The sequence below is a fragment of the Convolutriloba macropyga genome, chromosome 14 (genome assembly GCF_964194025.1).
Source record: "Convolutriloba macropyga chromosome 14, txConMacr16.3, whole genome shotgun sequence".
NCBI lineage: Eukaryota > Metazoa > Xenacoelomorpha > Acoela > Convolutidae > Convolutriloba > Convolutriloba macropyga.
In genome coordinates, this window is record NC_134481.1 from 43727666 (window position 1) to 43739978 (window position 12313).

At 33.3% G+C, this 12313-nt stretch overlaps 1 protein-coding gene across 1 annotated transcript in view; it reads left to right on the forward strand.

Moving 5' to 3' along the window:
- Positions 1 to 250: 250 nt before the first annotated feature.
- LOC142353502 (uncharacterized) overlaps positions 251 to 12313 on the forward strand; it is a 30741-nt gene continuing 18678 nt past the window's right edge. Inside the window, exons 1-2 of the mRNA XM_075405753.1 lie at positions 251 to 458; positions 7091 to 7387. Coding sequence (XP_075261868.1) covers positions 288 to 458; positions 7091 to 7387 — 468 coding nt within the window. The 5' untranslated portion in view covers positions 251 to 287. The remainder of the gene's footprint in view (positions 459 to 7090; positions 7388 to 12313) is intronic.

Below are 12313 nucleotides of genomic sequence, written 5' to 3' on the forward strand. Positions count from 1 at the left end.
TATATGAAATACATTTTTAAAAAAAAAACGAAGTTCCTATGAAACCCAATGAATTTTCTAGTTCAGAGTTTTGATTTTTATCTCAATCGGTGAATTTTTGATGTCAAATCTTTTGTTTACTTGCCTTTTGTTTACTTTCAAATTATTAGCTGACTCGAATGCCAGCTGACGACCGAAATCAACATTTTTTAAAGAAATTAATTTTTGTTTCTATTTTTTTTTGCTCCGAATCCAGTTTCAAATTCTGAGGTTGCCTTAGTAGACTGAGCTTATTTAAGAGTATTGAAATGGAAGGCAATCAGGCTAATGATGATCGTGATAATGAACAAATGCCGCCTCCTCCTCCTCCTCCTCCGAGTGATCGGGAATCTCAATCGGAAGTGAAAGTTAACGGCAACAGTGCAGAAAAACTGCCGCAGAAAAGGTTCACCGCCTGGTCCATGTTTATGGTGCAGAAGGTTGGTCAATAAAAAACTTGTCGATTGTACTGAGTGCGTGTTGTAACGACAAGGTAAGATGTACAACTCTGATGAGCTCAGTTGCGACGGCTCAGTATCCAAAACTTCAAATCATATCGAACTGGAATTTTTGTGAATGAGGTTATGTTAGTTAAGAAACGTTATTAGGTCATATATAATTTCGTTGCTCCGACCCCACTTCGTTATAATTAAGTGTTGGTAATAATTGCGTGACCAAATAGCGAGGATGTTAGCAGTATCATTGTGATTTTTACAATTGAAAGGATTTGGATTATATTGGGGAGCCATCTTTCGAGATCTTCACTTCTGAGTTCCTTCCAGGCATGAAATTCTTTCAAGCTGGTCTTAAAGTGAAGAGAGATTTCTGAATAACTTGGTGTTAGAGACAATTGTCTAAGTGCAGCTATTTAACTGCTGTTTCTTTTGATTTTCTGCAAATGCTTTCAAAGCTGAAATATACGCTCGGTTAGTGCTTAGATTTTATTACTCGGATTGACCAATAGCGAGTGAATTTCATGGCTTTGACTATGTATCTTCTGAAAAATATATTTGTGAATATTTTAGTTTTATTTTTACCAATTTGTAATTTCTGTGTTGTCACTTAGTTTCATTAACGAAAGGTAGCAAAAAAGGCGGTTCAAAAAGGCATAAATGAACTTTTCCACGGATTAATAGTCCTAATCGTTTTTCTATTCTAATTTTATGGTGTATCTATATACAACTGGGCTCTCTCCGAAGTGATTTTTCTGGTCAATTATTTGTTTTTTTAATAATTTTTAGTATTTGGGTTTTGCCTGTATTAGTTGGATAATATAACTGAGGCATAATTGATTTATATTTTGTTTAAACTTAATGCCGCTGTGGTTTATCAAAGCTATATCACAATATCTCACTAATGACAGAAGTGTTGGGCTTTTTAAGGAAGCATCAATTATTTTTCAGCTGAAAATTTTAGTTTTGTATCACGTTTAAAATTGTTTGCAGTCGAAAATATTGTATGGTTTTAGCAATTTGACTCTTGTTTATCGTTTTTTCCCGATTTGTGTATTAGTCTCATTACTGGCAGCTCCGATTAGCTTTCTGCTGAAACCAAGTAAATCTGATTTAAAATTGTTTTTGTTTTTATTTAATCTACAGATTTTGACTTCGTTAATGCTTTTCTACAACAATGCCTTTTGGCGTTTTGCTAGTTTGTTTTTCTTGTTTTGTCAATAATGTTAGGTTTCATCAGATTTCTTGTGTAGTTTTGGTGGCTTTGTGATTTTAATTTGCTAGCTTAATTTCTGACGAGGACTTTGAAGAGAGATTTCTGAATAACTTGGTGTTAGAGACAATTGTCTAAGTGCAGCTATTTAACTGCTGTTTCTTTTGATTTTCTGCAAATGCTTTCAAAGCTGAAATATACGCTCGGTTAGTGCTTAGATTTTATTACTCGGATTGACCAATAGCGAGTGAATTTCATGGCTTTGACTATGTATCTTCTCAAAAATATATTTGTGAATATTTTAGTTTTATTTTTACCAATTTGTAATTTCTGTGTTGTCACTTAGTTTCATTAACGAAAGGTAGCAAAAAAGGCGGTTCAAAAAGGCATAAATGAACTTTTCCACGGATTAATAGTCCTAATCGTTTTTCTATTCTAATTTTATGGTGTATTTATATACAACTGGGCTCTCTCCGAAGTGATTTTTCTGGTCAATTATTTATTTTTTTAATACTTTTTAGTATTTGGGTTTTGCCTGTATTAGTTGGATAATATAACTGAGGCATAATTGATTTATATTTTGTTTAAACTTAATGACGCTGTGGTTTATCAAAGCTATCTCACAATATCTCACTAATGACAGAAATATTGGGCTTTTTAAGGAAGCATCAATTATTTTTCAGCTGAAAATATTAGTTTTGTATCACGTTTAAAATTGTTTGCAGTCGAAAATATTGTATGGTTTTAGCAATTTGACTCTTGTTTATCGTTTTTTCCCGATTTGTGTATTAGTCTCATTACTGGCAGCTCCGATTAGCTTTCTGCTGAAACCAAGTAAATCTGATTTAAAATTGTTTTTGTTTTTATTTAATCTACAGATTTTGACTTCGTTAATGCTTTTCTACAACAATGCCTTTTGGCGTTTTGCTAGTTTGTTTTTCTTGTTTTGTCAATAATATTAGGTTTCATCAGATTTCTTGTGTAGTTTTGGTGGCTTTGTGATTTTAATTTGCTAGCTTAATTTCTGACGAGGACTTTATTTTAGACAATTTAGTTCATATGACGTCACAACTACATCAAATCTGGTTTTTGTTCACTCGTTCATGCAATTTCAACTTAAGTGCGTGCGTGACGTCATTTTCCGCTCTTAGTTGAGCGAGTCCTTTTTATCCATTCGCGTGATTAAATTTTTGATCACATTTGACTTGCCTCACTCTCAAAAATGACTTCATCACTTTGAAATTGACGTTTATTTACTTTAATTCAATGAGATAAGGTCAAATGGGTGTGTGTGTCACTCTAAATGAAGGTTATTTGAGAGCAGCTATTAAAGGCAGCAAAATCTTATACAGATTTTTAATCAAAATGTAACATATCAGTCTTCAATGAAAAGACCAATTATTTCAGTCTGTCTATTTTTACTGCTTTTTAGACTGCAGATCTACAAAGATTTTGCATCGGTTTTTTGGCAATTTGCCAGCTATGTTTATTTTTCTCATTTTCTCGCTAATTGCAACTGAGAAACTATATTTCCGCTTTTGAATTTATGAATGTTATGAAGTGATTACTGAATTTAAACTGCGGTGTTTTAATATGAGGTCAAGTGCCTTCTTTCAAACTTTGGCTGCACTAATTTTAAAAACTTTCAAAAGTTATAAAAATGTCCAGCTTTATCTTTTTCGTTATTTTTTCTAGATGTTTCCTCAAAATTGGTTTTAGTCATTAATAGTTTCAATTTGTTCAACATACGATTTTTTGGATAATTTTAGCATAAATTTTCAACGAATTTGGAGTTCTCCATTATCTAGATTTTTTTGCTTCTCTTTGCGTTTGTTTTTGGCTCATATGTTTTTTGTTCACTATCAAAGGCTGAGAATACCGTAAAAATGTTGAAAGTTATGTAGTTAGCTTCTTTTTGATGTAGTTAGCTATATCACAATATCTCACTAATGACAGAAGTATTGGGCTTTTTAAGGAAGCATCAATCATTTTTCAGCTGAAAATATTAGTTTTGTATCACGTTTAAAATTGTTTGCAGTCGAAAATATTGTATGGTTTTAGCAATTTGACTCTTGTTTATCGTTTTTTTCCCGATTTGTGTATTAGTCTCATTACTGGCAGCTCCGATTAGCTTTCTGCTGAAACCAAGTAAATCTGATTTAAAATTGTTTTTGTTTTTATTTAATGTACAGATTTTGACTTCGTTAATGCTTTTCTACAACAATGCCTTTTGGCGTTTTGCTAGTTTGTTTTTCTTGTTTTGTCAATAATATTAGGTTTCATCAGATTTCTTGTGTAGTTTTGGTGGCTTTGTGATTTTAATTTGCTAGCTTAATTTCTGACGAGGACTTTATTTTAGACAATTTAGTTCATATGACGTCACAACTACATCAAATCTGCTTTTTGTTCACTCGTTCATGCAATTTCAACTTAAGTGCGTGCGTGACGTCATTTTCCGCTCTTAGTTGAGCGAGTCCTTTTTATCCATTCGCGTGATTAAATTTTTGATCACATTTGACTTGCCTCATTCTCAAAAATGATTTCATCACTTTGAAATTGACGTTTATTTACTTTAATTCAATGAGATAAGGTCAAATGGGTGTGTGTGTCACTCTAAATGAAGGTTATTTGAGAGCAGCTATTAAAGGCAGCAAAATCTTATACAGATTTTTAATCAAAATGTAACATATCAGTCTTCAATGAAAAGACCAATTATTTCAGTCTGTCTATTTTTACTGTTTTTTTAGACTGCAGATCTACAAAGATATTGCATCGGTTTTTTGGCAATTTGCCAGCTATGTTTATTTTTCTCATTTTCTCGCTAATTGCAACTGAGAAACTATATTTCCGCTTTTGAATTTATGAATGTTATGAAGTGATTACTGAATTTAAACTGCGGTGTTTTAATATGAGGTCAAGTGCCTTCTTTCAAACTTTGGCTGCACTAATTTTAAAAACTTTCAAAAGTTAGAAAAATGTCCAGTTTTATCTTTTTCGTTATTTTTTCTAGATGTTTCCTCAAAATTGGTTTTAGTCATTAATAGTTTCAATTTGTTCAACATACGATTTTTTGGATAATTTTAGCATAAATTTTCAACAAATTTGGAGTTCTCCATTATCTAGATTTTTTGCTTCTCTTTGCGTTTGTTTTTGGCTCATATGTTTTTTGTTCACTATCAAAGGCTGAGGTTACCGTAAAAATGTTGAAAGTTATGTGGTTAGCTTCTTTTTGATGTAGTTAGCTATATCACAATATCTCACTAATGACAGAAGTATTGGGCTTTTTAAGGAAGCATCAATTATTTTTCAGCTGAAAATATTAGTTTTGTATCACGTTTAAAATTGTTTGCAGTCGAAAATATTGTATGGTTTTAGCAATTTGACTCTTGTTTATCGTTTTTTCCCGATTTGTGTATTAGTCTCATTACTGGCAGCTCCGATTAGCTTTCTGCTGAAACCAAGTAAATCTGATTTAAAATTGTTTTTGTTTTTATTTAATCTACAGATTTTGACTTCGTTAATGCTTTTCTACAACAATGCCTTTTGGCGTTTTGCTAGTTTGTTTTTCTTGTTTTGTCAATAATATTAGGTTTCATCAGATTTCTTGTGTAGTTTTGGTGGCTTTGTGATTTTAATTTGCTAGCTTAATTTCTGACGAGGACTTTATTTTAGACAATTTAGTTCATATGACGTCACAACTACATCAAATCTGCTTTTTGTTCACTCGTTCATGCAATTTCAACTTAAGTGCGTGCGTGACGTCATTTTCCGCTCTTAGTTGAGCGAGTCCTTTTTATCCATTCGCGTGATTAAATTTTTGATCACATTTGACTTGCCTCACTCTCAAAAATGACTTCATCACTTTGAAATTGACGTTTATTTACTTTAATTCAATGAGATAAGGTCAAATGGGTGTGTGTGTCACTCTAAATGAAGGTTATTTGAGAGCAGCTAATAAAGGCAGCGAAATCTTATACAGATTTTTAATCAAAATGTAACATATCAGTCTTCAATGAAAAGACCAATTATTTCAGTCTGTCTATTTTTACTGTTTTTTTAGACTGCAGATCTACAAAGATATTGCATCGGTTTTTTGGCAATTTGCCAGCTATGTTTATTTTTCTCATTTTCTCGCTAATTGCAACTGAGAAACTATATTTCCGCTTTTGAATTTATGAATGTTATGAAGTGATTACTGAATTTAAACTGCGGTGTTTTAATATGAGGTCAAGTGCCTTCTTTCAAACTTTGGCTGCACTAATTTTAAAAACTTTCAAAAGTTAGAAAAATGTCCAGTTTTATCTTTTTCGTTATTTTTTCTAGATGTTTCCTCAAAATTGGTTTTAGTCATTAATAGTTTCAATTTGTTCAACATACGATTTTTTGGATAAATTTAGCATAAAGTTTCGACGAATTTGGAGTTCTCCATTATCTAGATTTTGTTGCTTCTTTGCGGTTGTTTTTGCCTCATATGTTTTGTTCAATATCAATGACTGAGGTTACCGTAAAATCTTGAAAGTTATGTAGTTAGCTTCTTTTTGGATTTTTATTTTAAAACCTTTAAAAGTTAGCAAAATGTCAATTTTTGTCTTTTTCGTTATTTGTTCTAGATGTTTCCTCAAAATTGGTTTTAGTCATTAATAGTTTCAATTTGTTCAACATGTGATTTTTTGGATAAATTTAGCATAAGTTTCGACGAATTTGGAATTCTGCATTGTCTACATTTTGTTGCTTCTTTTTGTGTTTGTTATTGCCTCATATGTGTTGCTCACTATCAGAGACTGAGGCTACCAGAAAAATGTTGCAAGTGGTGTAGTTAGCTTCTTTTTGGATTTTAATTTGGCGGCTGTGCTCTCATCTTTTTAAACCAATTTTCTTCCTCTATTTTAGTTGTAAGTTTTGTATATTTCGTGTCATCTTTGAAAACGTGCGCAAATTTCAGGAGATTATGCTAATTATGTTCTGAAGCATAATCCAAAAAAGTTTGCTCAGAATTTTGTGATCTTTCTTCCTTAAAACCTCTGATCCTAATGTTTTTTTGAATGAGAGGGTTTCATGGTTTGCTGTAATCAGTTTTCACAAAGCTTAACTTCGATATTTTCTTGAGATTTCTATAGTACGTTAAAATCTCATTTTTTAATATGCAAACTTTGAGTTGTAAAAGTACTCGGCGACTTAAGAGGTGATGAAGGCTATTAACGAAAAAGTAATATAAAAAGCAGTGTTAAATGCCAAAGCGTTTTTGTTGTTCGAGGAGTTAGAATCGGAGATAGAATCTGTTTAGTCGTTCCTTATTTTGTGAACACGTTTGTTGCCGAGCTTTCTTGTACATTTTATATCAAGTACCCATATGAACTCTGAAATTTTCTTTGGCATTGCAGTGGCTTATTTCATTTCACTGTTTCAGCGGAAGGAGGGCATACTGAAAGTTCACGATATGAGAATTCACTACCAGAAGTTGACAGCTGAAGATAAAGCGAGATTATCACAGGAAGCGAAGAATTATGTTGCCAATGAGCTCAACAGTGCTAGTAGCAAAAATGAGCTATCGGCTTGTTCGACTGAAAAAAGATCGATTCAGGATCAAAAAGGACTTGAGATCGGAGACAGTTCTGAAGTTTCTAGAGTTGCACCCGATGCCACTGTTGAGTCGGGAGGAGCTGCTTTAATAAAAGCGATTCGAGTCGCTCCAAATTCAGTCAAGGTATGAAATTATATTCATTCAGACTTCAGTTCTGTTTTTGTTGAGTGAAATGCGGAAATTACGTAAGACGTTCGATTAATTATCTGTAACTGTGCTCCTTTTGTGCTCTCCAGTGTATAATATCAACTTCATGTAATATTCTGGCGTTTGGTGTCGCAACTTGTGGTTAAAATGCGATAACTAAGTTCAAATGCTGCTGTGGGGTGGCTCAAATAGGGCGTTTAGATAATGAGGCAGATATTGAAAGTTGCTATCTATCAGTGATTAAACATTGCAAAGGCAGTTTAATTGTGAGAGTTTTACAAATTCAATAAAAAAGTTAAAGTACTTTTTCGTTTGCTTAGGAGCTTCTTTTTTCATATGATTAAAGATGTCACGCCAGTTTGTCAATAAGATGTTTCTCGCTGCAGTTAACTTTCTTTTTTCATATGATTAAAGATGTCACGCCAGTTTGTCAATAAGATGTTTCTCGCTGCAGTTAACTTTCTTTTTTCATATGATTAAAGATGTCACGCCAGTTTGTCAATAAGATGTTTCTCGCTGCAGTTAACTTTCTTTTTTCATATGATTAAAGATGTCACGCCAGTTTGTCAATAAGATGTTTCTCGCTGCAGTTAACTTGTTGCATTAAAGTACTAAGTGCCAACAGGTTTAGAGTTCTTAGTCACAGAGCTACAGATTGGTGGATCAGAAGTTTTTTAAGCCATATATCTGAATTGTCAACAGTAAGGTTGAATGGAAGGCGATAACACCGCCGTTGAGGTAGGAGCTTGTATATGTTCCATTTGTTCATGCAGACGCGGAAAAGCTTTTGTTGGCTTCAATAATTGCTGTTGTTGGCTTGTATTTTGTTCTGTTTGCAGTTTTTGTGAATTAGTCAACGCCTATTTTGCCGAGAAGAGCATAAATGTAATCCCCGATTACTTTATCGAATGCTTTGGAGATATTACATTGCAATTGCTGTTAATCATTTAATTATGGGCCTTCAATGCTTTTTAATTTATCGGTTTAAGTAGGCGTATTGAAGTTGACTTATTACTTCTTTGATGTTTCAAAACAAACTGCTAGCTGAGTTGGGAGGAGCTGCTTCATTAAAAGCAATTCCTGTTGCCCCAAATTTGATTAAGGTATGAAATTGTATTTACTCAGACTTCAGGTCTTTTGTTAAGTGAAATGCGGAAATTACGTAAAACGTTGGATTAAATATCTGTAACTGTGCTTTTTTTGTGCTTTCCTGTTTTTATAATGTCAACTTTATGTAAAATTCCGACGTTTGGTGTCGCAACTAGAGTGGTAAAAATGCGATAACTAAGTTGATATTCAGAAGCTGCTGTGGGGTGGCTCAAGTACAACGTTTAAATAATGAGGCAGATATTGAAAGTTGCTATCTATCAATAATTAAACATTGCAAAGGCAGTTTATTTGTGAGAGTTTTACAAATGCAATGGAAAAGTTATAGTAGTTTTTCGTTTGCTCAGTAAATTCGTGTCATGTTCCGTTTAAAACGCAGTAAAACCAAGGGTTTCTTTTTCATATGATTAAAGATGTCACGCCAGTTTGTCACTAGTGAGATGTTTCTGGCTTCAGTTAATTTGTTGCCTTAAAATACTAAGTGCTAACAGGTTTCGAGTTCTTAGATGTGTCTGGTTTCCATGCCGTGATATTGCCTGAGCGAAGAGAGGATTCCCTGTTCTTTTTGAATAGAATTAAAACGTTTTCGTTTTGAACAACTATCAGCTTGAATGGCCTAGTTGAATTCTCGCCAGATAAATTATTTTTATCAAAGTATTTAGCAGAAATTTTCGCTGAAATAATGTTTCGTAGAGAGATCCCGCCTATAGGAGCTGATTGGTATAAAACGTTGCCTGTAATTTTCCTATTCGGACCGACTTACAAAAGGCTGTTGACGAGGGAGGCTCTACATTGTTTCCAAACTTTTCTGATCAAGTCTTTGTGTGGTGCGTAGTAAAAGATCTCTGGAAGAATGAAAGTAACTCGATAATTTGTTTATTGGTTTTCAATGTTTTAACGCGAGAATTAAAAATACTATAGATGGTTGTTTTTGTTTTCAAGAGATCATGTAGATTTGCCTGTATTTTGTTGGCGTGAAACTTGACATCAAAAGTTTTTGTTGATCGTACGGTCTGATAAAAGGGAACATTAATCTTTGATATGATTTCGCTCTTTTTCACAGTATCAAAGAGCACTTGTTGATTTATGATCTACGCATGTAATGACTGCGTAGTCAACATTTTCTGTATGCTCGAAAGCTGTAATATGGGAGCAATAGAGGAATGTAATGTTCCAGTAGGAGGCATAAATGACAGAGCTTAAAGAGGACATCCTTGCCTGACTCCAGGTTTGAGTATAATTGTCTGAAAGGTAGGCGTTGAACTCAATAATTGCTTTTGTTTTCTTGTATTTCGTTCTGTTCGCAGTTTTTGTGAAATAGTCAACGCCTATTTTGTTGAAGAGCAAAAATATTATCCTTGATTACTTTATCAAATGCTTTAAAATGCTTTAGAGAATTCACATTGTATTTGCTCTTAATCATTTGATTATGGTCTTTCAATGCTTTTTTAATTGATTTGTTTAAATAGGCGTATTGATGTTGACTTATTACTTCTTCGGTATTTCAAATTAAACTGCTAGCTGAGTTGGGAGGAGCTGCTTTAAAAAAAGCAATTCGAATTGCCCCAAATTTAATTAATGTATGAAATTATATTGACTCAGACTTCAGGTTTGTTTTTGTTGAGCTTCTCGATAATATCTGAGGTAAAGATTTTAGCGATTATATACCTGTAGATTGTCTGGTTTGCAAGCGATTATATTGCCTGAGCGAGGAAAGGATTCTGTTGTTTTTGAATAGAAGTAAAACATTTTCGTTTTGAACAACTTTCAGCTTGAATGTCCTAATTTAAATGAGACAAGTCTCTCTTAAAGGTAATTCAGTTCTCGCCAGATAAATTAATTTCATCAAAGTATTTGGCGGAAATTTTTGCTGAAATAAAATTTGATGAGAGATCCCGCCTATTGTAGCTGATTGGTATAAAACTTGGCTTCTAATTTCATTTTTCGGACCAATTTACAAAGGGCTGTTGATGAGGGAGGCTCTGCATTTTTTCCAAACTTTTATTATCAAATCTGTGTGTGATGCGTACTGAAGGAACTCTGGAGGAATGAAAGTAACTCGATAATTTGTTTATTGGTTTTCAATGTTTTAACGCGAGAATTAAAAATACTATAGATGGTTGTTTTTGTTTTCAAGAGATCATGTAGATTTGCCTGTATTTTGTTGGCGTGAAACTTGACATCAAAAGTTTTTGTTGATCGTACGGTCTGATAAAAGGGAACATTAATCTTTGATATGATTTCGCTCTTTTTCACAGTATCAAAGAGCACTTGTTGATTTATGATCTACGCATGTAATGACTGCGTAGTCAACATTTTCTGTATGCTCGAAAGCTGTAATATGGGAGCAATAGAGGAATGTAATGTTCCAGTAGGAGGCATAAAGTACAGAGCTTAAAGAGGACATCCTTGCCTGACTCCAGGTTTGAGTATAATTGTCTGAAAGGTAGGCGTTGAACTCAATAATTGCTTTTGTTTTCTTGTATTTCGTTCTGTTCACAGTTTTTGTGAAATAGTCAACGCCTATTTTGTTGAAGAGCAAAAATATTATCCTTGATTACTTTATCAAATGCTTTAGAGAATTCACATTGTATTTGCTCTTAATCATTCGATTATGGTCTTTCAATGCTTTTTTAAATGATTTGTTTAAATAGGCGTATTGATGTTGACTTCTTACTTCTTCGGTGTTTCAAATCAAACTGCTAGCTGAGTTGGGAGGAGCTGCTTTAAAAAAAGCAATTCGAATTGCCCCAAATTTGATTAAGGTATGAAATTATATTGACTCAGACTTCAGGTTTGTTTTTGTTGAGCTTCTCGATAATATCTGAGGTAAAGATTTTAGCGATTATATACCTGTAGATTGTCTGGTTTGCAGGCGATTATATTGCCTGAGCGAGGAAAGGATTCTGTTGTTTTTGAATAGGAGTAAAACATTTTCGTTTTGAACAACTTTCAGCTTGAATGTCCTAATTTAAATGAGACCAGTCTCTCTTAAAGGTAATTCAGTTCTCGCCAGATAATTTAATTTCATCAAAGTATTTGGCGGAAATTTTCGCTGAAATAAAATTTGATGAGAGATCCCGCCTATTGTAGCTGATTGGTATAAAACTTGGCTTCTAATTTCATTTTTCGGACCAATTTACAAAGGGCTGTTGATGAGGGAGGCTCTGCATTTTTTCCAAACTTTTATTATCAAATCTGTGTGTGATGCGTACTGAAGGAACTCTGGAGGAATGAAAGGAACTCGATAATTTAATTGTAGTTTTGAATGTTTAACCGCGAGAAATAAAACGACTATAGATGGTTATTTATGTTTTCAGGAAATCTTGTAGATTTGCCTGTAATTTGTTAGCGTGAATTATGACACCAAGAATTTTTGTTGATCGTACGGTCTGATAAAAGGGAATATCAATCTTTGATAGGATTTTGCTCTTTCACAGTATCAAAGAGCACTTCCTTTGTTGAATTATGAACTGCGCAATGTCCGCTTAGTCATTTTTTTGTATGGTCGAAACTTTTAATATGGGAGCAATAGAGGAACGTAATGGTTCAATAGAAAAATTAAATGGCAGAGCTAAAATAATACATCCTTGCCTAACTCCACGTTTGAGTATAATTGTCTGAGAGGTAGGCGTTAATCTCAGTAATTGCTTTTGTTTTCTTGTATATTGTTTTGTTCGCAATTTCTGTGATTTGGTCAACGCCAATTTCGCCGAGAAAAGCAACTGTAATCCCTGATTACTTTATTGATTGCTTTGGAGAATTTACAATTGATTAATTTATCCGTTTAAATAG